This window comes from Salvelinus alpinus, chromosome 14, assembly GCF_045679555.1.
Source record: "Salvelinus alpinus chromosome 14, SLU_Salpinus.1, whole genome shotgun sequence".
Taxonomy (NCBI): Eukaryota; Metazoa; Chordata; class Actinopteri; order Salmoniformes; family Salmonidae; genus Salvelinus; species Salvelinus alpinus.
In genome coordinates, this window is record NC_092099.1 from 6423099 (window position 1) to 6450891 (window position 27793).

General features: G+C 41.7%; 1 protein-coding gene across 1 annotated transcript in view; it reads right to left on the bottom strand.

The window, feature by feature from the left end:
• LOC139539152 (Krueppel-like factor 12) overlaps window positions 1-27793 on the bottom strand; it is a 166141-nt gene that overhangs the window by 57373 nt on the left and 80975 nt on the right. The window contains exon 3 of the mRNA XM_071341975.1: window positions 332-911. Within this exon, the coding sequence (XP_071198076.1) occupies window positions 332-911 (580 nt within the window). The remainder of the gene's footprint in view (window positions 1-331; window positions 912-27793) is intronic.

The window sequence follows — 27793 nt, forward strand, 5'->3', positions numbered from 1 at the left end:
TGTGAATGTCAGGCTGTTGAGTTCGGGTACAAGACAATACATGCAACTAAACAGTAATGACACTGTTGTGACACAGTGTACAGTAACTACACTACATGGCAAGGTACTTGTCCCACTTTTGCCATATACTGTACATTCCAGTAAAGAGTGAAAAGTGAAGAGTGAGAGAGGAGAAGGCTGAAGAAAATTAGGAAATGAGAGAAGGTAGTCTTCTGCCTCATCTCACCCGACTCTTCAAGATGACGAGAGAGAGAGAGAGATAAAAATAAAGAGATATAGATAAAGAGAGCGACAGATTAGAGAGAGAGAGAGAGCACGCTCTTTGTCTCACCTTTGCCATGGTGGCTCTTGTGGTTGTCCAGCAGAGGTAGCATGATGGCATTGTTGTGGAGGCTGGAGGGTGAGCCCACGGACGTGGTGTGCATGAGGGGTAGCGACTGCACCACCACAGGGATACGATGCACTTGGTGGCCCCCCATTTTACCCCCTACTCCTCCTCCGCCCTGTACCCCTCCAAGGTTCAGGGGGCTTGAGGGCGGTGGCGGCACGGGGTGCATGATGTGCAAAAACTGCTGTTGATGATGATGATGATGACCCCGGACAGCAGCTCCAGGGGCTACCAGGGGCCCGGGCGTGAGCACGGACGAGGCGGAGGTGATGACAGACAGAGAGGAGAATGATGATGATGAAGAAGAAATGGAGGGCGGCGAGAAAGCGGAAGTGACAGGAGAAGCCGTGGAGGTGAAGGACGGGGGTGAGGGGCGGGGCTTGTTGATTGACAGGTCGACAGGCTCGGTCTGTGTCTGGAAGTGGGGGTCATGGGAGAGCAGGTCCTCAGGAGGTTCAGGTTTGACTTTGCTCAGCAGGAGGGGGACGGTGTCCATCGTGGGGTAGCTGTGTACTTTGGGGGACTAAAGAGGAAAAGAGAGACAAATATCTGATTATTGATCCAACATCTGTATTTGTCATGTGATGGTCTTCCCTTTGGTATGCATATCACTTAACCCTGCCAAGAGACACACACTATTGACCTTTGGGGGATTGAGGGAGGAAAGGAAACACCAGTCAAATGATCCATGTTCTATATATGATCTACATGTGTCATGATTATACACCTATACATATAGCCCATTGGAACTACTACACAAGCTGTGGCCAAAGACCGATTCCTGTGGCAGAAAATGATTGCCGCCTTATGCCCCATAAATTATGAAGATGACTAAGTAAGTATTGGAACTAGCTTGTCTATGTGTACTACAGTGTCCATATTAACAGCCTCAATCTCAGAAGGACTTGTATCAATCTTTCATTCAAAGGTAACATAAATACATAGATTATGATGTATGACAGAGATATGATGACGACATATGTCGCACTGATATTTACTAGATTAGAGAGGATGAAGTATGTGAACATAGTAATATCCTCTTGCTCATGGAAGCTGTCAACTAAAGAAATGACTAATCTGCCGTAACTATGATGTCATAGACCGAGAGGAAATGATGGGGAACGTTTGGTCTCTTCTCTCTCTACTGGCATTTATTACTTTCTCTCTTCAAGTGTTTCTCTCTCTCTTTATGGCTCTTATCACCTCTTATTGTGCTTATCTCTCATTTTCTCTCTTCTGGCCCTTCTCTCTTTCTCCTGACTATTTCCACCCCATCATTCTCTCTCTCTCCCTCTCTTTCTCCACCTCTCTCTCTCTCGCCTGGCGTATGTCTCTTTCTCCTTCCTGGTTTATATCCCTCCCACAGGAACACAGCTCTCTTGGCTCCCCCATATCTCTCTTAAATCTCCTTTTGTGATGGTGGAAAAAACATTATATGGGCAATCATCTGTCCCAGGCCTCTTAAGGCCAGTGCCGGTGGTTCAGTGTGTCCCTCCATGCACCCTATACTTAACAAATCCCAGGCCTCTAAGACACATTGTTCTGACTGTCCGGAGGCATTTCATAACACTGTTTATCTCAACTTAACTATCTAGGACATACCGCTGTCAACTGCTAGCCTGCTGCTGTCAATAGACAGGACTCTCTGAACGTGGTGGCTACATGAAAGGCCCTTTTTTAAAACACAACGTTTTAAGAAGTAAATCCACAACAGTAGGTGCATGAATAATCCTGTAGAACGTTTTAATAGTAATGTATACAATCCATAGATGCGAACTGTCCATTGTATTTATTAGTCATCTGTAACCAACAAGGTTACACTTTACTGTAGGTGTCCTTACACATTCACAGAACCTTTATAACAGCTACATAGCACATTATAACGTTCATCATAAGCGTTCGTTAACAGTTATTGAAAGTTATTCATTATTAGCTACAGCATGTTATATAGCTGTTATAAAGTCTTTATGAATGCATACAAAGGACACCTACAGTAAGGTGTTACCAGATAAATGAGGCTGTGTGTGAATGTTACGCTCCCCAACAAGAAACCAAAAAACTGTCTCTCAAACAGCCGGGGGAACTAACAAAGAGTCACTAACAACAACCAAAACAAAACAGGTAGGGGTTTCGAAGGGGTTCTCAAAGACACCTATGTCCACTTAAAGTTGCAAGCAACAAGAAATATGGGTCCTAATGACTGATTAACGAGACTACAGGTGCAACACATCCTGACCAACAAGGATGATTCCAATCAGGGCAAGCCATACCCAAACAGAACCAACCTCTATAAATCCAAATCGAAAACGAAATTGAAAACAATATTGAGCAAAACCAAAATGCCTATAACAGTGGAAAACGTACACTGGTATATATTTGAACTTGTTTACACTGTATACAGGGTTGAGGAGTAACGGATTACAAAAAAAACTGTAAATGCAATCCGTTACATTACCAGCAAAGATATTGTAGTCAGATTACAGATACCTTTTGAAAAACAAGATGATTGCTTCTAGGATTACTTCTCAATTCAAAAAGAATGTTTGCCAAATAAATATTTTACACCTTCCTGTTTTCTCAATGACATTCCAATCAGCTGTGACGATGTGCGCTGAGAGTCAGGAAGCAAGTTCAGGGTGTGAGTTTTTTTATAAATAAATGAAAACATAATACAAAACAAGAAACATGACAGAGATATGGTGACGAAACAGACATATGTTTGCACTGATATTTACTAGATTAGAGAGGATGAAGTATGTGAACATAGTAATATCAACGCACAGACATGAAACTGAAACAGAAACAATGACGCCTGGGGAAGGAACCAAAGGGAGTGACAGATATAGGGAAGGTAATCAAGGAGGGGATGGAGTCCAGGTGAGTGTCATAATGCGCATAACGATGGTGACAGGTGCGCGCCATAACGAGCAGCCTGGTGACCTAGAGGCCGGAGAGGGAGCACACGTGACATCTGCATTGAAAAAAGGCAGCAAAGTTTGTTCTGCCTGTGCGAGTCTGACCACAAGTCAGAGACACTGTGATGACACGCTAAATGCGTTTGATGGATCGCAGGATAAGAGCAGGAATAGGCTTCTGTAGGATACTTCCAGTGATGTGACTGTTGTCGGCATTCCAAAGATTCTACAACTTGAATAGACTCTTAGAGGTAATGACTACAGCAGTGGTGTAACCTACGGGCAATACAGATATCACATAGGCTACATAGCACAATGATCACACTGCTGCTCTCTCATTTAGCTATTTGCGCCTTACGGATTGTAGTTGTTGTGGATGGCTGTTCACAAATGCATATGTGTATGTAAACCCAATAATGGTTGAATTGAAGAAGTTTAAGCTGTCTATCAATCATTGCTTTTGCAACATGGGGTGTATTCATTACGGAAACCGTTTACCGTTTAAGAACCAAACAGAAGTAAACTGATCAAACTGAGCAAAATGAGAGTTTCTATTGGACAAATTCAGGTAGGTCCCGCCCCGTTTCATTCTGTTTACTTCCTTTTAAGAAACGTTTTGCAACAGAATTGGCGTAATGAATACGTCCCAGTGGACAGCCAGCGGAAAATGCGCTCTTGCAACAGCTGCATAGTGTGGATCCCAGCCTATAGAATAAAAGTTTATACCACTCCCCCGTGGTATTGTGCTGCATACTGTCAAAAACAAGTTGAATTAAAAACACCACGAATGGGGCTTTTACCGCTCAATCTAATTTGTGCTGATTCAAAAAAAGGCCATAGGCCTAACAGACACATGTTCAAACTCACACACTTTTGATAGACAAACAGCTGCAAATTATTGAGATATGAAGGTGTCACCAACAAAAACATAAACAATAGATCTATAGCAAATGCAGCATATGGAATACATTTTTCACATGCAAATAGGTAGTGCTCGGTAGTGCTCAAAGCATGCCATTCCGAGAGGAGCATTTATTTTTCAACTCGAATCAATGTGTCACGCCCTGGCCTTAGTATTCTTTGTTTTCTTTATTATTTTAGTTAGGTCAGGGTGTGACATGGGGAATGTTTGTGTTTTGTCGTTTTGGGTGGTTATATGGTAAAGGGGGTGTTGGGTTTAGTGTATGAGTTTGTTGAGTGAATGTTTCTAGGTATGTCTATGGTTGAGTGAATGTTTCTAGGTATGTCTATGGTTGCCTGAGTGGTTCTCAATCAGAGACAGATGTCTTTCATTTGTCTCTGATTGGGAGCCATATTTAAGGCAGCCATAGGCATCATGCATTTGTGGGTAATTGTCTATGTGTAGTGTTTGTGTCAGCACTATTTTTCTATATAGCTTCACGGTCGTCTGTTTGTTATTTTGTTAGTTTGTGTATAGTGTTCGTTTCGTGGTTTTCTCTCTTCTAATAAAAGAAGATGTATTTGTCAAAAAGCAACAGGACCCACCTACACAGGATTTCTGGACATGGGAGGACGAATTGGATGGAAAGGGTCCTTGGGCACAACCGGGAGAATATCGCCTCCCTCGTGAAGAGCTGGAGGCAGCTAAAGCCGAGAGGAGGCGATATGAGGAGGCAGCACGGAGGCAAGGCTGGAAGCCCACGAGTATAACCCCAAAAAATTTTGGGAGGGGGCTTAAAGGGAGGGTGGCGAAGTCAGGTAGGAGACCTGCGCCTACTCCCTGTACTTACCGTGGAGAGCGAGAGTACGGGCAGACACCGTGTTACGCAGTAGAGCTCATGGTGTCTCCTGTAAGTGTTCATAGCCCGGTGCGGGTTATTCCACCTCCCCGCACTGGCAGGGCTAGATTGAGGATTGAGCCGGATGTCATGAAGCCGGCCCAACGCATCTGGTCACCAGTGCGTCTCCTCGGGCCGGCTTACATGGCACCAGCCTTACGCATGGTGTCCCCGGTTCGCCTACATAGCCCGGTGCGGGTTATTCCACCTCCCCGCACTGGTCGGGCAACGGGGAGCATACAACCAGGTAAGGTTGGGCAGGCTCAGTGCTCAAGGGAGCCAGTACGCCTGCACGGTCCGGTATTTCCGGCGCCACCTCCCCGCCCCAGCCCAGTTCCACCAGTGCCTACACCACGCACCAGGCTCCAGTGTGTCTCCAGAGCCCTGTTCCTCCTCCACGCACTCGCCCTATGGTGCGTGTCTCCAGCCCGGTACCACCAATTCCGGCACCACACACCAAGCCTCCTGTGCGTCTCCAGAGTCCTGTGCATCCTGTTGCTGCTCCCCGCACTAGCCCTGAGATGCGTGTCCCCAGCCCGGTACCACCAGTTCCGGCACCACGCACTAGGCCTAATGTGCGTCTCCAGGGTCCAGTATGCCCTGTTCCTTCTCCCCGCACTAGCCTTCAGGTGCGTGTCCCCAGCCCGGTACCACCAGTTCCGGCACCACGCACCAGGCCTACAGTGCGCCTCAGCCGGCCAGAGCTGCCCCTCTGCCAAGCACCGTCTGAGCTGCCCGTCTGCCAAGCACCGTCTGAGCTGCCCGTCTGCCAAGCACCGTCTGAGCTGCCCGTCTGCCAAGCACCGTCTGAGCTGCCCGTCTGCCAAGCACCGTCTGAGCTGCCCGCCTGCCAAGCACCGTCTGAGCTGCCCGTCTGTTCCGAGCCGTCAGAGCTGCCCGTCTGTCCCGAGCCGTCAGAGCTGCCCGTCTGTCCCGAGCCGTCAGAGCTGCCCGTCTGTCCCGAGCCGTCAGAGCTGCCCGTCTGTCCCGAGCCGTCAGAGCCGCACGTCTGTCCATGAGCAGCCCGAGTCGCCAGCCAGCCATGAGCAGCCCGAGTCGCCAGCCAGCCATGAGCAGCCCGAGTCGCCTGCCAGCCATGAGCAGCCCGAGTCGCCAGCCAGCCATGAGCAGCCCGAGTCGCCAGCCAGCCATGAGCAGCCCGAGTCGCCAGCCAGCCATGAGCAGCCCGAGTCGCCAGCCAGCCATGAGCAGCCCGAGTCGCCAGCCAGCCATGAGCAGCCCGAGTCGCCAGCCAGCCATGAGCAGCCCGAGTCGCCAGCCAGCCATGAGCAGCCCGAGTCACCAGCCAGCCATGAGCAGCCCGAGTCGCCAGCCAGCCAGGATCCGCCCCTCAGTCCGGTGCTGCCCCTCAGTCCGGTGCTGCCCCTCAGTCTGTTACTGCTCTTTGGAATAGTGGGATTGACATGGAGGGTGGATATTGGGAGGAGGCCACGGAAGCGGGGGTTGACTATGGTGGGGTGGGGACCACGACCAGCGCCAGAGCCGCCACCGTGGACAGACGCCCACCCAGACCCTCCCCTAGACTTTGTGCTGGTGCGCCCGGAGTTCGCACCTTAAGGGGGGGGTTCTGTCACGTTCCTGACCTGTTTTCCTTTGTTTTGTATTTGTTTTAGTTGGTCAGGGCGTGAGTTGGGTGGGTTGGTCTAGTTTTGATTTTCTATGTTGGGATTTTGTGTTCGGCCTGGTATGATTCTCAATCAGAGACAGCTGTCAATCGTTGTCCCTGATTGAGAATCATACTTAGGCAGCCTGGGTTTCACTTGTGTTTTGTGGGTGTTTGTTCCTGTGGAGGTTTTTGTTTCCACACAGGACGGTTTCGGTTTTGTCACGTTGGTTGTTTTTGTATTTTGAAGTGTTTTGTTGACTTTCATTAAAAGAATGAACACTAACCACTCTGCGTTTTGGTCCACACCTTCTGTCAGCGAGGACAGCCGTAACACAATGAGCCCAATCAGGCGTCCATGACAACAAAATCATAAACAACAGAGTAGGCTAATTAGTCCTTAGTTTTGGGGTTATGCTCAGGTAAAACAATTTGACTAATCTATATTTCCATATTTCCTTCTAAGTCCTATTTTTGTAGATCAAGGTGTATTAAAATTGGAATGACTGAAAATCTGACAGACTCTGTTGTTTTTTATGTAAAGATATAGCCTAATTGTATTATTATCTATAGTAGAAAACTGTGGGTTAGAAGAAACCTACATAACCAACCGATAAAGTAAAATGCAACATCCATTTATGGCCAGCTATCTAATCTCTGACATTGATTTATCCTGCAATAGGATTCATTTTTGTCTTCTTCTCATGCCTCTTAAGCAGGTTGACTTTTAATGGGATGCGTCTTGGCAGAACTGAGCTATTTGTGAAAAGTCAAAATTAGCTATAGTTAAATGTTTATGAAAACAAAAATGTGCTTTTTGGTCTTAAGGTTAGGGTTCAGCATTAGGGTTAGCAGGGTGGTTAAGGTTAGGGTTATTTAAGGTTATATTTAGGCATAGTGTTAGCAGTTTGCTTAAGGTTAAGGTTAGGTTTAAAATCAGATTTTATAACCTTGTGGCTGTGCAAACTCATAACCTGTGACTCCCTCTTAAGGATCCGCCCCTTTTAAAATATTTTTTTGCCTGAAATGACTTACTCAAATCTAAGGGGAAAGTAATCTATAAGTAACTGAAAGTAATTTGATTATGTTACCGAGTTTAGGTAATCCAAAAGTTACGTTACTGATGACATTTTTGGACAGGTAACTAGTAACTGTAACGGCTCATCCTATATAACTATTTCTGTACACACCTTTTCTATTCATATACTGTCCATAATGTCTATACACACAATCATATAGGCTACATATATATTTATATTCCGGACTCTGACATTGCTCATTATGATATTTCTTAATTCTTTTCATTTTATTTGTTGGATTTGTGTGTGTTTTGTATTGTGAGGTATTACTGCACTGTTGGAGCTAGAAACATAAGCACTTTAATTCACCTAAAAAGAAAGGGGTCAATGCAAATAGTCTGAGTAGCCATTTGATTAACTGTTCAGCGGTCTTATGGCTTGGGGGTAGCAGCTGTTAACTTCTCTAGGGTAGGGGGCAGCATTTTCACGTTTGGATGAAAAGCATACCCAAATTAAACTGCCAGCTACTCATCCACAGAAGATAAGATATGCATATTATTAGTATATTTGGATAGAAAACACTCTGAAGTTTATAAAACTGTTTGAATCATGTCTGTGAGTATAACATAAATTATTTAGCAGGCGAAACCCCGAGGACAAATCGTACAGATTTTTTTTTTTGAGGTCACTCTTTTCAAAGAGATTTCATTGGGAAACCAGATTTCTAAGCGACCTGCTTGCAGTTCCTACGGCTTCCACTGGATGTCAACAGTCTAGAGAAATTGGTTGAGGTTATTCCTTTGTGTAATGAAGAAATACGGCCATTTTGAAGTCGAGTCACTCTAGGTGTCCTGTTTGATTGAAGCGCATGACCAGAAGGCATGCTACGGTTGGTGTTATCCTGTATTGAACACAGATCATCCCGTCTTCAATTTTATCGATTATTAACGTAAAAAAATACCAACAGTTGTATTACAAAAGTAGTTTGACATTTTTTGGCAACGTTTACAGGTAACCTTTGAGATATTTTGTTGTCACGTTTGAGCAAGTTAGAACCTGTGTTTATCTGGATCAAACCCGCCAAATAAATGGACATTTTGGATATATATTGATGGAATTAATTGAACAAAAGGACCATTTGTGATGTTTATGGGACATATTGGAGTGCCAACAACAGAAGCTCGTCAAAGGTAAGGCATGAATTATATTTTTATTTCTGCGTTTTGTGTCATGCCTGCAGGGTTGGAATATGCTTATCTCTCTTTGTTTACAATGGTGCTATCCTCAGAAAATAGCATCGTATGTTTTCGCCGAAAAGCCTATTTGAATTCTGACATGTTGGCTGAATTCACAACCAGTGTAGCTTTAATTTGGTATCTTTCATGTGTGATTTAATGAAAGTTTGATTTTATAGTAATTTTCATAGTAATTTCTCAGGCTTTTTGCCAAGTGAGACAGTAGCGTCCCGCCTAAACTCAGATTTTTGGATATAAATATGAACTTTACCGAACAAAAGATACATGTATTGTGTAACATGAAGTCCTATGAGTGTCATCTGATGAAGATCATCAAAGGTTAGTGATTAATTTTATCTCTATTTCTGCTTTTTGTTACTGCTCTCTTTGGCTGGTAAAATGGCTGTCTTTTTCTGTGACTTGGCTCATACCTAACATAATCGTTTAGTGTGCTTTCGTCGTAAAACCTTTTTGAAATCGGACACTTTGGCTGTATTTACAACAAGTGTAGCTTTAAAATGGTGTAAAATACTTGTATGTTTGAGGAATTAAAATTATGGGATTTCTGTTGTTTTGAATTTGGCGCCCTGCAGTTTCACTGGCTGTTGACGAGGTGGGACGCTACTGAGAAGTTAAGGAGCCTTTTAGACTTAGACTTGGCGCTCCGGTACCGCTTGCCGTGGATTAGCAGAGAGAACAGTCTATAACAACGATGGCTGGAATCTTTGACAATTTTTAGGGCCTTCCTCTGACACCGCCTGGTATAGAGGTCCTGGATGGCAGGAAGCTTAGCCCCAGTAATGTACTGGGTTGTACACACGACTCTATTGCACCGTGCATTCGGATGCCGAGCAGTTGCCATACCAGGTGGCGATGCAACCAGTCTGGATGCTCTCAATGGTGCAACTGTAGAACTTTTTGAGGATCTGAGAACCCATGGCAAATCTTTTCAGTCTCCTAAAGGGGGAATAGGCATTGTCGTGACCTTTTCACGACTGTCTTGGTGTGTTTGGACCATGATAGTTGGTTGGTGATGTGTACACCAAGGAACTTGACCCACTCTACAACAGCCCCATCGATGTGAATGGGGGTGTGCTCGTTCTTCCATTTCCTGTAGTCTATAATCAGCTCCTTTGTCTTGATCACATTCAGGGTTGTTGTCCTGGCTAAGAGGGCAGCCGTGCTTCTAGCCCCTAGGCAACTTTGCATTATTTAGTTTTTTTATGTGTTATTTCTTACATTACTAGCCAGCAAGAACTTTTGGATACCAGAGCAACGGTAGCTCACCAGCATTACCAGCATTACGACCAGGAAAATGACCTTTCCGAATCGGATGCTTAGTTCGTACCCCCCAGGGCAATTGAACTTTTGGATACCAGAGCGACGGCAGCTCACCAGCATTACGACCAGGAAAATGACCTTTCCGAATCGGATGCTTAGTTCGTACCCCCCAGGGCAATAGAACTTTTGGATACCAGAGCGACGGCAGCTCAACAGCATTACCAGCATTACGACCAGGAAAATGACCTTTCCGAATCGGATGCTTAGTTCGTACCCCCCAGGGCAATTGAACTTTTGGATACCAGAGCGACGGCAGCTCACCAGCATTACGACCAGGAAAAGGACCTTTCCGAATCGGATGCTTAGTTCGTACCCCCCAGGGCAATAGAACTTTTGGATACCAGAGCGACGGCAGCTCACCAGCATTACCAGCATTACGACCAGGAAAATGACCCTTCCGAATGCTTAGTTCGTACCCGCCAGGGCAATATAACTTTTGGATACCAGAGCGACGGCAGCTCACCAGCATTACCAGCATTACGACCAGGAAAATGACCTTTCCGAATCGGATGCTTAGTTTGTACCCCCCAGGGCAATTGAACTGATTCCGGAGGCAGATCAAAACATCGCCGGCGGAAAAGAGGTACTCGGAATGGACTTCTAGTCCGACTCAGGAGGCACGCACACACCCACTGTTGCCGGTACTCACGTTGGCTGCCGGTACTGTTTATATTTACGTGCAGGAGCTCCACAATACTTTTGAGCAATTATTCTATAAGAGGAACAGGACTTCAAGCAGAAGAAAATTTGAGGTGCTGGTACTGCCCAAGTAAAGCACCGCGCATACACAAAAACCCACACATGTTCACTTGTATTATCACTCAGACATATATACACACACACACACACAAACATATACAGTACACACATTGTAAAAATCTAGTTGTTTTAACAAATTATTATTAAGTAACTTGTTCCACAGACGTTTTGTTGATTTACTCAACTCATAGTGTGGAAATATATATAAAATACAGAGAAATCACACTTCCGTAAGTTTATTACTGGTGATGGTTTTAGTACTCACCATTTTCTTGTGTTTATCTACAAAGCACTATTGCAGAAATGTCCTATCTACCTATCATCATTTTTTCAATTTAGAATTACAAATTACCAAACCCGTTATCAGGCTTGGATAACACTGCGCCCTTTCAGACTCCACAGAGTTGGGTAAAGCTACTTTTCTTTTTTCTGTGCCCTTTATGCGGAACAACATAACAGAGCTCACTGAAATGACATGCTTTGGTCCCCCTTGGTCAGTTCAGAGTAATGATCAGTGACCTCTACAGTGGGGAGAACAAGTATTTGATACACTGCCGATTTTGCAGGTTTTCCTACTTACAAAGCATGTAGAGGTCTGTAATTTTTATCATAGGTACACTTCAACTGTGAGAGACGGAATCTAAAACCAAAATCCAGAAAATCACATTGTATGATTTTTAAGTAATTAATTTGCATTTTATTGCATGACATAAGTATTTGATCACCTACCAACCAGTAAGAATTCCGGCTCTCACAGACCTGTTAGTTTTTCTTTAAGAAGCCCTCCTGTTCTCCACTCATTACCTGTATTAACTGCACCTGTTTGAACTCGTTACCTGTATAAAAGACACCTGTCCACAACCTCAATCAAACAGACTCCAACCTCTCCACAATGGCCAAGACCAGAGAGCTGTGTAAGGATATCAGGGTTAAATTGTAGACCTGCACAAGGCTGGGATGGGCTACAGGACAATAGGCAAGCAGCTTGGTGAGAAGGCAACAACTGTTGGCGCAATTATTAGAAAATGGAAGAAGTTCAAGATGATGGTCAATCACCCTCGGTCTGGGGCTCCATGCAAGATCTCACCTCGTGGGGCATCAATGATCATGAGGAAGGTGAGGGATCACCCAGAACTACACGGCAGGACCTGGTCAATGACCTGAAGAGAGCTGGGACCACAGTCTCAAAGAAAACCATTAGTAACACACTACACCGTCATGGATTAAAATCCTGCAGCGCACGCAAGGTCCCCCTGCTCAAGCCAGCGCATGTCCAGGCCCGTCTGAAGTTTGCCAATGACCATCTGGATGATCCAGAGGAGGAATGGGAGAAGGTCATGTGGTCTGTTGAGACAAAAATAGAGCTTTTTGGTCTAAACTCCACTCGCCGTGTTTGGAGGAAGAAGAAGGATGAGTACAACCCCAAGAACACCATCCCAACCGTGAAGCATGGAGGTGGAAACATCATTCTTTGGGGATGCTTTTCTGCAAAGGGGACAGGACGACTGCACCGTATTGAGGCGAGGATGGATGGGGCCATGTATCGCGAGATCTTGGCCAACAACCTCCTTCCCTCAGTAAGAGCATTGAAGATGGGTCGTGGCTGGGTCTTCCAGCATGACAACGACCCGAAACACACAGCCAGGGCAACTAAGGAGTGGCTCCATAAGAAGCATCTCAAGGTCCTGGAGTGGCCTAGCCAGTCTCCAGACCTGAACCCAATAGAAAATCTTTGGAGGGAGCTGAAAGTCCGTATTGCCCAGCGACAGCCCCGAAACCTGAAGGATCTGGAGAAGGTCTGTATGGAGGAGTGGGCCAAAATCCCTGCTGCAGTGTGTGCAAACCTGGTCAAGAACTACAGGAAACGTTATGATCTCTGTAATTGCAAACAAAGGTTTCTGTACCAAATATTAAGTTCTGCTTTTCTGATGTATCAAATACTTATGTCATGCAATAAAATGCAAATTAATTACTTAAAAATCATACAATGTGATTTTCTGGATTTTTGTTTTAGATTCCGTCTCTCACAGTTGAAGTGTACCTATGATAAAAATTACAGACCTCTACATGCTTTGTAAGTAGGAAAACCTGCAAAATCGGCAGTGTATCAAATACTTGTTCTCCCCACTGTATGTTGCTAAATGTGTCTGTTTTTCTTTATATGGTTTGTAATTGTGTATATCGTATGTGCTTGATGTATTTACACTGCCTTCAAAAAGTATTCACACCCTTTGATTTTTTCCACATTCTGTTGTGTTACGAAGTGGGAATAAAATTGATTTTATTGCCATTTTTTGTCAATGATCTACACAAACTACTCTGAAATGTCAAAGTAGAAGAAATATTATAACATTCGTCCCAAAAATGTATACAACACTAATATATCTTGGTTAGATAAGTATTCAACTGTGAATCTTTCACAGCTGTGAATCTTTCTGGGTAAGTCTCTAGCGCTTTCCACACCTGGATTGTGCAACATTTGGCCATTATTCTTTTCAAAATTCTTCAACCTCTGTCAAATTGGTTGTTGATCATTGCTGGACAACCATTTTCAGGTCTTGCCATAGATTTTCAAGCAGATTGAGGTCAAAACTGTAACTCGGCCACTCACGAACATTAACTGTCTTCTTGGTAAGCAACTCCAGTATAGATTTGGTCTGTTTTAGGTAATTATCCTGCTGAAAGGTGAATTCATCTCTCAGTGATGGAAAGCAAACTGAACCAGGTTTCCACTAGGATTTTATCCTGAAAAACTCCCTTAACAATTGCAAGCATACCCATAACATGATGCAGCCAAAACTATCCTTGAAAATATGGAGATTGCTACTCAGTAATGTGGTGTATTGGATTTGCACCAAACATAACGCTTTGTTTCCAGGACAAAAAGTGAATTGCTTTGTTTGCCACATTTTTGTACTATTACTTTATTGCCTTGTTGTAAACAGGATGCATGTTTTGTAAGTTTTTTAAATTCTGTACAGGCTTCCTTCTTTTCACTCTGTCAATTAGGTTAGTATTGTTTGTAACTACAATGTTTTTGATCCATCCTCAGTTTTCAGCTATCACAGCCATAAAACTCTGTAACTGTTTTAATGTCACGTTTGACCTCATGGGGAAATCTCTGAGCGGTTCCCTTCTTCTCCGGCAACTGAGTTAGGAAGGACGCCTGTATCTTTGCAGTGACTGGGTGTATTGATACACCATCCAAAGTGTAATTAATAACTTCACCATGCTCAAACGGATATTCAATGTCTGCTTGTTTTTAGTTTTTACTCATCTATCAGTAGGTGCCCTTCTTTGTGAGGCAATGGATAGCATCCCTGGTCTTTGTGGTTGAATCTGTGTTTGAAATTCACTGCTCTACTGAGGGATCTTACAGGTAATTGAATGTGCGTGGTACAGAGATCAGGTAGTCATTCACAAATCATGTTAAACACTATTATTGCGCTTATTGCTAATTATTATGTGACTGTTTTACTCCTGAACTAATTTAGGCTTCTGATAACAAAGTGGTTGAATACTTATTAACTTAAGATATTCCAGCTTTACATTTTTGATACATTTTGAATTTTTTTATTGTGGGTTTTATTGTAGGCCAGTGACAAAATATCTTACATATTTTACATTCAGGCTGTAACACAACAAAATGTGGAAAACTTGTAGGGGTGTAAATACTTTCTGAGGACACTATGTCGGGCTCATCTGTAAAATAGACCCTAATTTCAGTTTAACTTCCCTGTCCTTTTTATTTTTACTGAACTTTTTTTTACCTGAACTAACGAAAAAAAATGTTGGCCCAAACTTAGCTCCGACTTAGCTCAAAAATATTGGTCAATTTAAAATGATGTGTTTGATCAACTCAACTCATTCAACTATGAATTATTATTTGGGCATCTTAACTAAAAAAGGCTGTGCAATTAGTTACACACACAGTGCTTTTAACATACATTTTCAATGTACATATTTGACACACGTTGACATACATGATTACATTATGCATGTTCATTTATACCGTAATTATTATTCAACATGTCCTCACCTGGGATAAGAACTCACAACCTCTTGGTTCATGGCAATCCGACTTTCCTGCTTCGTCTGTATCAATTATCAGTTCATCTGACTATTCTCTCATTATTGATTTGATTAACTTATTTCAGCATTTTTTATATATTTTTTAAAACTTTTAACAGAGCTGAGATTTACTTTGAAGTGCAAAATCTAGAAATACAGTTGAAATCTGTCATTGACAAAAACATGGTGGTGCAGCAGGAAGATTGGAATGCTGTGAACCAAGAGGTTGTGAGTTCAACCTCTTGGTTGGGCTGACGATTGTTATAGTTCAGGTAACACATGGACCGAAAAGCTGAGTAAACAAAAAAAAGGCTGTGGAACTAGTTACTTAAAACTTCTTAGGGCTGCAATCCTGTTAAGGGGAACGATATGACAACAGCCAGTGAAAGTGCAGGGCGACAAATTCAAACAACAGAAATCTCATAATTAAAATTCCTCAAACAGACAAGTATTTTATACCATTTTAAAGGTAATCTTGTTGTTAATCCCAACACAGTGTCCGATTTCAAAAAGGCTTTACAGCGAAAGCACCACAAACGATTATGTTAGGTCAGAGCCAAGTCACAGTTAAACACAGCCATTTTTCCAGCCAAAGAGAGGAGTCACAAAAAGCAGAAATAGAGATCAAATTAATCACTAACCTTTGATGATCTTCATCAGATGACATTAATAGGACTTCATGTTACACAATACATGTATGTTTTGTTCGGTAAAGTTCATATTTATATAAAAAAATCTCAGTATACATTGGCGCGTTATGTTCAGTAGTTCCAAAAACATCCGGTGATTTTGCAGAGAGCCACATCAATTTCCAGAAATACTCATAATAAACGTTGATCAAAGATCAAGTGTTATACATGGAATTTTAGATCCCCTTCTCCTTAATGCAACCGCTGTGTCAGATTTTAAAAAAGCTTTACGGAAAAAGCAAACCATGCAATAATCTGAGGTCATCGCTCAGAGCCCAATCAAGCCATACAGGTACTCGCCATATTGTGCAGTCAACAGAAGTCAGAAATAACATTATAAATATTCACTTACCTTTGATGATCTTCATCAGAATGCACTCCCAGGAATCCCAGTTCCACAATAAATGTTTGATTTGTTCGGTAATGTCCATCATTTATGTCCAAATAGCTATTTTTGTTAGCGCGTTTTGTAAACAAATCCAAAGTCACGAAGCACGTTCACTAAAAGCAGACGAAATGTCAAAAAGTTCCGTAACAGTCAGTAGAAACATGTCAAACGATGTATTGAATCAATCTTTAGGATGTTTTTAACATAAATCTTCAATAATGTTCCAACCGGAGAATTTCTTTGTCTTCAGAAATGCATAGAACAGAGCTCGCTCTCACATGAACGCGCATGGTCAGCGCATGTTCAGCTCATGGTAGACCTTACTCAATCCCCTCTCCTTCGGCCCCACTTCACAGTAGAAGCATCAGACAAGGTTCTAAAGACTGTTGACAGTGGATGCTTTAGGAAGTGCAAAATGACCCATATCCCACGGTGTATTCGATAGGCGATGAGTTGAAAACCTACAAACCTCAGATTTCCCACTTCCCGGTTGGATTTTTTCTCAGGTTTTTGCCTGCCATATGAGTTCTGTTATACTCACAGACATCATTCAAACAGTTTTAGAAACGTCAGAGTGTTTTCTATCCAAATAGACTAATAATATGCATATATTAGCAACTGGGACAGAGGAGCAGGCCGTTTACTCTGGGCACCTCTGGGCACCTTTTCATCCAAGCTATTCAATACTGCCGCTGCAGCTATAAGAAGTGGCCAAGTGCAGTAAAAAAAACGTGATTTTACTGTGTTTTATACACACTTCCACACTATATGAGGTTGGAATAATGCTGTAAAATTGTGAAAATGATTATAATGCCCTTTTAGTGTAAGAGCTGTTTGAAAAAGCCGCCTGAAATTTCAGCCTGTTTTGGTAGGATGGAGTTTTGGCCTTCCATGGTGACATCACAATGTGGTAAATTAGTTAATAGACCAATAAGAAAGAGAGTTCCAAACATCTTCAATTATAGCACATTTTCAGGTTTTCATCCCTACTCAGACCACTCCCAGACAGGCCTATGGAAATTCTTGCTTGAGAAATTACTCTTTGCTAAGAAACAATTTTTTGTTGAAAACAACCAGAGTAAAGTATTTAATTGCTACCTAGAAATGGTTTGATATCGATATAAAATGGCTGCATTGGACCTTTAATAATAATTTGTTGAAATAACTATATATATTTTTTTACAGTATATACACACACGCACACTCTCCACCGGGACCCACCTGCTTGCCTGCCTCTGTGCTGATCTCATTGTCTTTATTAGGGGATTAACTTCACTAGGGTAGGGGGCAGCATTCGGAATTTTGGATGAATAGCATACCCAAATTAAACTGCCTGCTACTCGGGCCCAGAAGATATGATATGCATGTAACTGGTAGATTTGGATAGAAAACACTCTAAAGTTTCCAAAACTGTTAAAATAGTGTCTGTGAGTATAACAGAACTGATTTGAAAGGCAAAAACCTGAGAAAAATCCATTCAGGAATTCGTTTTGTTTTTGTTTTTGTAGTTTTCTATTCAATGCCATTACAGTATCCATTGACTTAGGACTCAAATTGCAGTTCCTATGCCTTCCACTAGATGTCAACAGTCTTTAGAAATTGTTTCAGGCTTGTTTTCTGAAAAATGAGGAAGTAAGAGAAGTCTGAATGAGTGGACCCTAAAGTGTCACAGAGCTTTTTCATGCGAGCGACCGAGAGTGTGCCTTTCTTGTTTACCTTTTATATTGACGACGTTATTGTCCGGTTGAAATATTATTTATTATTTAGGCAAAAAACAAGCTGAGGCTTGAATATAAACATCATTTGACATGTTTCTATGAACTTTACGGATACAATTTAGAGTTTTTGTTTGCCTGTTTTGAACGCGTGAACAAAACTGAGATTTTTTGGATATAAAGAGACTTTATCGAACAAAAGGAACATTTATTGAGTAAATGAATGTCTGCTGCGTGCAACCATATGAAGATCATCAAAGGTAAGGGATTAATTTTATCTCTATTTCTGACTTGTGTAACTCTTCTACTTGGCTGGTTACTGTTTGTAATGATTTGTCTGGTGGGCTATGTTCTCAAATAATTGTAAGGTATGCTTTCGCCGTAAAGCATTTTTTAAATCTGACACCGTGGTTGGATTCACAAGAAGTTAATCTTTAAACCTATGTAAAATATGTTTTGTTTTCAGAATTTTTATAATGAGTATTTCTGTATTTGAATTTGGCGCCCTGCAGTTTCACTGGCTGTTGACGAGTTGGGACGCTACCGTCCCACATACCCTAGTGAAGTTAAGGCAGGGCTGATTTTGCAGCCCTTTGCGAGTGAATTCCCTAATGAGGCAGACCATTTCCAGCAAAGCCTTGGCCCCGCGCCACCCAAATCAAGACCACGTTTCTGCAGTCTAAACTGTCAGTCTGTCTGTCTGCCTTTCTGTCTGTCTATCGTTCTGTCTGCCGTGTTGTGTTGGGGTGGTGTGTGCATGTGTGTGTGTTAGGGGTGTGAACGTTTAAAATTGTGATCGTTAATGTTAAGAAAAAAACTATGTTTTTTAGTTTTTTTCTCCCTCAAAATTACCTTTGCGAAGCATGCAAGATAAGACATTGCGAGATACAGATTACATAGACACATGTGCACAGATCTTTCTGCCTGCGTCCTCCCTCTAACTACCGTGGCTCGCCTGCTCTTTCTATTCGGTAATGATGCGAGTGTGTGTTCAGTCTTTGGTCTACTGCGTGTAGAATATCCTAGCCTATAGGTTGCAAATTGAGAAATCATATGACTAAACTCAATAAAATAAGAAGAAACTATACTATGAAACAAAGATAAATGATATAAAGAATGATAGTAAAAAGCTTTTGAGCATCTTAAATAAAATTCTGGGCAAAAAGGCAAACTCAGCTCCATCATTCATTGAACCAGATGGCTCATTCATCACAAAACCCAGTGATATTGCCAATTACTTTTATACTTTTTCATTGGCAAGATTAGCAAATGTAGGCATGACATGCCAGCAACAAATGCTGTCACAACACATCCAAGTATATCTGATAAAATTATAAAAGACAAGCATTGTTATTTTGAATTCTGTAAAGTGAGTGTGTAAGAGGTAAACTTTATGTTGTTGTCTATCAACAATGATAAGCCACTGGGGTCTGAGAACTTGGATGGAAAATTATTGAGGATGATAGCGGATGATATTGCCACTCCTATTTTTCATATCTTCAATCTAAGCTTACTAGAAAGTGTGTTCCCTCAGGCCAAGAGGGAAGCAAAAGTAATTCCGCAACCCAAGAATAGTAAAGCGCCCTTTGACAACAGACCTTCAGCATGCTTATAGTGAAGGACATTCAACAAACACAGCACTTCCACAAATGACTGATGATTGGCTGAGAGAAATTGATGATAAAAAAATTGTGGGAGTTGTTTTGTTAGACTCCAGTGCGGCTTTTGACATTATCAATCATAGTCTGCTGCTGGAAAAATGTATGTGTTATGGCTTTACATCCCCTGATATATTGTGGATAAAGAGTTATTACTACACAGAGAGTGTTCTTTAATGGAAGCCTCTCCAACATAATCCAGGAAGAATCAGGAATTCCCCAGGGCAGCTATCTAGGCCCCTTACTTTTTTCAATTTTTAGTAATGACATGCCACTTGCTTTGAGTAAAGCCAGTGTGTCTATGTATGCGGATGACTCAACACTATACATATCAGCTATTATAGCGAGTAGCTAACAAAGAGCTGCAGTTAGTTTCAGAATGGGTGGCAAGGAATAAGTCAGTCCTAAATATTTCAAAAACTAAAAGCACTGTATTTGGGACAAATTATTCACTAAACCCTAAACCTCAACTAAACCTTGTAATAGATCATGTGGAAATTGAGCAAGTTGAGCTGACTAAACTGCTTGGAGTAACCCTGGATTGTAAACGGTCATGGTCAAAACATGTTGATACAACAGTAGCTAAGATGGGGAGAAGTCTGTCCATAATAAAACACCGCTCTGCACCGCTCTGCGACAAGGCAAGTCATGCAGGCCCTAGTGTTGTCACACCTGGACTACTGTTGAGTCATGTGGTCAAGGTTGTCTCAGAACAGGGCAGCACGCCTGACCCTTAAATTAACACGTAGAGCTAACATTTATAATGTGCATGTAAATCTCTCATGGCTCAAAGTGGAGGAGAGATTGACTGCATCGCTACTTGTTTTTCACAAATCATACTAGCACATAGCTCAGACACCCATGAATACACCACAAGACATGCCACCAGAGGTCTCTTCACAGTCCCTAAGCCCAGAAAAGACTATGGGAGGCGCACAGTACTACATAGAGCCATGGCTATATGGAACTCTATTCCACATCAGGTAACTGATGCAGCAGTAGAATCAGATTTTTAAAAACAGATAAAAATACACCTTATGGAACAGCGGGGACAGTGAAGAGACACACACACAGGCACAAACACACACTTACACATACACATAATAAGACACGCACTCTACACCCACATACACATGGATTTTGTATTGTAAATATGTGATAGTAGAGTTGTGGCCTGAGGGAAAACACTTAATGTGTTGTGAAAAGTGTTATGAAATGTAATGTCATGTAATATTTTAAATTGTATATAGCTGCCTTAATGTTGCTGGACCCCCGGAAGAGTAGATGCTGCCTTGGCAGCAGCTAATGGGGATCCATAATAAATACAAAACACAAAACGATGACAGGCCATGTTTTACTGAAGTTGCGAGACATTACAAGCCACAAAATTGGGAGATACAACATTCCTAGTGCACGGTTCCGGCTCTGTCTGCCTGGTGGCCAACCTGCAAGTACTGTGCCCCTCTCCTTTCTCTCCATCCCTCACTAGCTTTATGAAACATGTTTGTGATTGTGTTCTTGGGTGTAGGTCAACTTATCATTCTCCTCCGTTCCAAAAATACTGAACCTTAGGAGTCGAGGAGTCTTGACTCTCAGAAATGTGAGTTTGCCCCTGGGAGTCGACTTGCAAGCAGTCGAGGAATCAATTATTTTGTAGTTGACTCTCCACCACTACGTCTTCGTCGTTAACAGTTTGGAAAAATATCAGAGAAAGGCCAGCGACAGCAGCGAAGTCCCGTGCGGCAATACTTTGAGAAGTTAAATGAGAAGGTGGTGAAATGCAAACTGTGCGAGGTGGAATTGATCTACAGTAATGGTAGTGCAGGTGCAATACTTAACCATCTGAAAAGAACACACTGTGAGACCCAAACTGTTGCTGGCAGCAGTGCAGCTGCATCGTGAATTAACATGGAATTGTATGATTTCTTCCTATTGTTTCCAAAAAAAAATAATGTTGTAAATGTTACGATTTGTCTCATCCCTAGTGTGTGTTTGTGTGGTAAATGGGAAGTTCAATCTGATAGGACGATATATCACATCTTGGAACACTTCAAAGCCAATGTGGGCTGTTCACATCCTGCCTCTGATTCACACTACTGGCATCACTAGACATATGGATAGCAGCTTCAATCACAACCTATTAACCAGGAGAACAAATACACTTTTGCACTCAGACACTCCACCATAGACAATGACTGTAAAGACCTTGATGTCACTGACTGCTAAAGCTTTTCCCTTGTTCCTTCTCTTTTGTCTCTCTGTCAGGGTCAGACACAAAGGGGTGCATTTCAATAGATCTTTATCTTTACTGATCTGAAAGTACAGCATACATAAGAGCAATACGTTGAATGACTACCAGGAATGTAATTTCACCTTTTTGTTAGGGTCAGACACCATGAGTCTCAATAGTCTAAAGTTGCTTCCTTTCCTTTTATCATCTTATCTCCTTTATCTGCACATATCTGACAACACAGCAAAATATGGTGGATAAACTACCAGGAATTGTGCTTTCACCTTCTAATGTCAGTGCAGATGGTGGAAAGGAGATGAGTATTCACTTCAGACTAATGAGATGCAGCCTATAGGAAAGCTATGCTCAGTCGCCAATCAAGCCCTAGCCCATTGTCTTACACCTAATAGCCTTTGCTATAGGGAGTTATATAACATACTCAGATTATTTCGGAACAACCCCACTGACCCTACGCCAGACCATGCCTCGACTAGAATCCTTTCCTTTATGTATTTCCTGTCAATTGTAAAAGATTGACTCGATTGACTCTTGTGTCACCATGGATACTCCTGCGGTTTTCAAAAAACGCAGAGGGCTTGGACTGTTACATACTGTACAAATGTACGAAGCCCTGGTGTCTAAACTGGACTGTCTGAATGTCTGGGTCCATCAGACTAGCCTAAACATTCTGGTTATCTCAGAGACCTGGCTGAATCATTTGATTATGGAGAAGGACGTTGCCATTGCGGACTACAACATTTTCAGATGTGATAGATGAAAAAGGGGGTCTTAAGGCATCATGCTATCTCAGCATCTTTGTACCCAAAATATGTTCACTGTTGGTTATAAAAGTGTTCATAAGCCAAAATATGCATATATTTATTGATGTGGTCTACCGCCCGCCCGGCACTTTGGTGGAGGCCGTTGATATTATTTCTGATTGTATAAAACCCTTTCTGGTATCTGAACTGGTTGTGTTAGGAGATCTAAATCTTGATTGGCTTACACATGCCTCCGATCAGTTTAAGAAAATCTGTCTTGAGTTCAACTTGACTCAGCTGTTAATGAAACCCACTCGGATTAATGTAAACATTATTTTATTTTTTAAATCCTCATTGATTGACCTTTTCCTGACTAACCGTCCCCAGAAGTATTTAGCTAGTGGTGTTTTTGTAAATTATATCAGTGACCACTGATCTATTGCTTGCATTAGAAATACGAAATTGAAAAACTCTGATATTATGAATTATACACAATGGTGAGTTCTATAACCATCACCAGTAATAAACAGAGGAAAACAGCATCTAATGGTTTAACTGTAGATTCTGCTGCATGCATATAGATAATATCCCCGTAATCTAAAATAGACATTAAAGTGGCCTGGACAATTTCCTTCCTATTAACAAAAGTCAGACATGCTTTGTTTCTGTAAAATAAACCAACCTTGAACTTCAACTTCTTCACCAGCTCAGTGACATGTTTTTTAAATGACAGTTTGTCATCAAGCCAGATACCAGGATATTTGCAGGAAGGAACTCGCTCAATTTGTGTACCGTTTAAACTAGTCAATACAAATTAATTTAAATCTGGGTTATGGGACCTAGCACTAACCAATAGTGACCTCTGCAGTGCTTGAAAATCAGACTTAAAATGTGAAAAGGCTTGGCCAACCGATTGAGCAATGGATACAACACTATATAATCTGCATACAAATTAATATATATATTTTTGTTTTTGTTTGTTATTTATATAGATTGTAAACAGCAGTGGGACGAGAATCGAACCGTGGGCCACTCCTTTATGTAACTCAAAGAACTCAGATTTGACGCTATCTACTGTACCTTGATGGCCTGAGTTATTTTATTGCGATAATTATGAAACCATCGGCAAGCATCAGTACTCAACTATGTCAAGGACAGTTTACTCAACAGAATAACATGACTAACAGTATCAAAAGCTTTTGAGAAGTCTACAAACATGGCAGCACAATACTGAAGTTTTTGTTAAATTTTTCCCACCCCAGGCTTCATGATCTATATTATTCAGAACTATTTTCTACTAGATGCATACCAGACCTGTTTTAGCACTTGAATTCTTCTCATCCATTTATACCTCTGTGGCTGATAAACATGCCCTTTTCCAGTGACTCAGAATCCAAAAAACAAACTAACTCATGGTACTCTCCTGCACTCTCAGACCTCCTCTTGATAAGAAATCAAGCCTGGCCCAAGGCTATACAAACTGGCTCGTGATCTGAATGGCAGCTATTTAGACAATTGAGAAATAGGTGCACTGCCCCGGTTAAACAGGCCAAATCAAACTACTTAATTAGTGCAATGACAGATTGTTAGTGATCCCTCTAAATTCTGGAAAACCATTAATTCACTGAAGTGGGGTAATTGCTCTACATCCCTGCCTATGCAAGTTGTTTTAAGCTCCTCCGTCATTACTGAAAAAGTTAAGATTCTTTAAATCAGCAATTTATCTCAGCTGGTTCCCAAATTTAAAGAAACGGTGGTCATACTGGTCTTGGTCAGTCAGTTGACTGCTCTTCCCACATACAGCCTCCAGTTGACTGTTCTTCCCACATACAGCCTCCAGTTTACTGTTCCTCCCACATACAGCCTCCAGTTGACTGTTCTTCCCACATACAGCCTCCAGTTTACTGTTCCTCCCACATACAGCCTCCAGTTGCCTCGATGGATGATCAGTCAACCTCATGTGACTTGGGAAATGTTATTCAGGGTTTTATTTTTTTTTACCTCACAGAAACAGAAGTTCTTGCTGCCTTATAAGCTATTGACAACAAGAAGTCATTAGGGGCTGACAATTTAGACCCGTTTTTGTTTAATAATCTCCCCCTAGAGTCGATTGATGCACCGGTGGGTCAATCTAAGTAACATAATAAAAACATCCTCACCAAAATCCGAGATAACTGTTTGTTTTCCTGGGCTGCGTCTCAATCCACCACATCAGCCTATGGCGGCCTTCCTCATCTGCGGTGGAAGGTGGCCGAGCTAAAGCGGGGTAGGACCATGAGACATCCCAAAAATCGTCTTCTCACGAAAAGGTCTGTAGCGTCCAACCCGTTTGGGCTACAAACTAATGGGACCCCACTGTGGAAACGGGAGATTCTCACGAACACGATTCGGACGCTACCCCCAAAAATATGTGTAAAAAATATACAGTATATATTTCCTGTGCTTTCTTATACACTGCTCAAAAAAATAAAGGGAACACTTAAACAACACAATGTAACTCCAAGTCAATCACACTTCTGTGAAATTAAACTGTCCACTTAGGAAGCAACACCGATTGACAATAAATTTCACATGCTGTTGTGCAAATGGAATAGACAAAAGGTGGAAATTATAGGCAATTAGCAAGACACCCCCAATAAAGGAGTGATTCTGCAGGTGGTGACCACAGACCACTTCTCAGTTCCTATGCTTCCTGGCTGATGTTTTGGTCACTTTTGAAAGCTGGCGGTACCAGTTTGATACTTGGCCCACTACTGTTTACAATCAATATAAATAACATTGGTAATGCTGTAAAAAATATATATATATAATTTGTATGCAGATGATGCAGTGTTGTATTCCATAGCTCCATCGGTTGGCCAAGGCTTTTCACATTTGAAGTCTGATTTTCAAGCACTGCAGAGGTCACTATTGTATCCGAAAGTTAGTGCTATAAATGCAACAACAAAAAATGCATGCTTTTTTCTTGATCCCATAACTCAGATTTAAATGAATTTGTATTGACTAGTTTGAACGGTACACAAATTGAACGACTTCCTTCTTACAAATATATTGGTATCTGGCTTTATGACAAACTGTAATTTAAAAAAAGAATGTCACTGAGCTGGTGAAGAAATTGAAGTTCAAGGTTGGTTGGTTTTGCAGAAACAAAGTATGTCTGACTTTTGTTAAAATGATCCACCCCTTTTTTTAAATTTTTGCCAAAAATGACATTCCCAAATCTAACTGCCTGTATCTCAGGACTTGAATCAAGGATATGCATATTCTTGATACCATTTGAAAGGAAACATTAATTTAGGAGAATATAACACATTAGATCTGGTAAAAGATAATACAAAGACAAAAACATGATTTTTTTTTGTCTTTTTTTGTACCATCATCTTTGAAATGCAAGAGAAAGGGCGAACAGCGTCTGAACAAGGGGAGAGGGAGGCAGCGTAGCCTAGTGGTTAGAGCGTTGGACTAGTAACCGAAAGGTTGCAAGTTCAAATCCCCTAGCTGAGAAGGTACAAATCTGTCATTCTGCCCCTGAACAAGGCAGTTAACCCACTGTTCCTATGCTGTCATTGAAAATTAGAATTTGTTCTTGACTGAGTTGCCTAGTTAAATAAAGGTTAAAACAAAAAGGCTGTAATGTATTATTCCAGCCCAGATTCTGGCCACTAGATGGCAGCAGTGTTTAAGACTGATCCAACAAACCACTGCATTTCTGTATCAAGACTGCCCAAATGTGCCTTTTTAGTGTATTGATAGTTTTTCAAGTTCATAACTGTGCACTCTCCTCAAACAATAGCATGATATTATTTCACTGTAATAGCTACTGTAAATTGGACAGTGCAGTTAGATTAACAAGAATTTAAGCTTTCTGCCAATATCAGATATGTCTATGTCCTGGGAAATGTTCTTGTTACTTACAACCTCATGCTAATCGCATTATCCTATGTTAGCTCAACCATCCCGCGCGGGACCCACCGATCCTGTAGCAGTTAATAGGAAGGAAATTGTCCAAGCCATTTTTATGTCTATTTTAGATTACGGGGATATTATCTATATGCATGCAGCAGAATCTACACTTAAACATCTTGATGCTGTTTTCCTCTGTTTATTACTGGTGATGGTTATAGAACTCACCATTGTGTTTTGTATTAAAAAAATGTGTTGGGCCTCTTCGTATGTAAGGAGTGAGCAGAATTATATTGTGTTTATCTACAAAGCACTCATGCAGAAACGTCCTATGTGTCTATCATCGTTATTTCAATTTAGACTTACAAATGACCAGACCCGGTTTCAGGCTTGGACAACACTGGAGGCCCCTTCGGTCTCCACAGAGTTGGGTGAAGCTGCTTTTAGTTTTTTTGCGCCCTTTGTGTGGAACAACTTACAGTGCTCTCCGAAATGAGATGTTCTGGTCCCCCTTGATCAGTTCAGAGTTTTGATCGGAGACCTCTACTTTGTCTGTCTTTCTTAATATGTTTTGTAATTTTGTATATTTGTATGTGTTTGATGTATCTACGCAGGTCTCATCTGTGAAATAGTCCTTAGTCTCATTATGACTTCCCTGTCAAAACGTAGGTTCAATTAAATAAAAAGACAGGTGTACACAATTATGGTTATTGCTTCACTTCACCCTCAGGCTAGGAGGATTGTTCCCCACTCATCGAAACCATTCAGATCTATGAAAAGTGACTAAGGCTATTAGTGGATAGGGGATAGGTTTTGGATAGGTTTTTTGTGGGGTACAATATTAGCTATGTTCACCAAGCTTCTCAGAAGTGATCCTTCAAATCTACAGTTTCTGTCATGCACCAGGGTTGGGGTCCATTCAGTTTTTCAGAATTGTATTTCAATTGGCCAAGCAGAATTTGAATAGAATTTGAATGAAATGTAAGGACAGATGCTGGGAGACAAGAAGCAAGTACAGGGAGTGAATATTTAATGGCTAAACAGACATGAAACAAAACACGAACAGCGTCTGGACAAGGGGAACATAACGACATTAATGCTGACACGAGACATACGAGTCTCATTCATTTGACAAATACCTTGCCAAAAGCATCCTCTTACTAAAGAATACGGATACCATTTCAAATATTAGTTTGATTATAACTCAAAGATGTCAAAGAGGCTTTTGTTTGTATTTTTGCCATAATATTATAGGTTGTTCCCTTACATTCTGAAGTGTTGGATCTAATTCCTTTTTG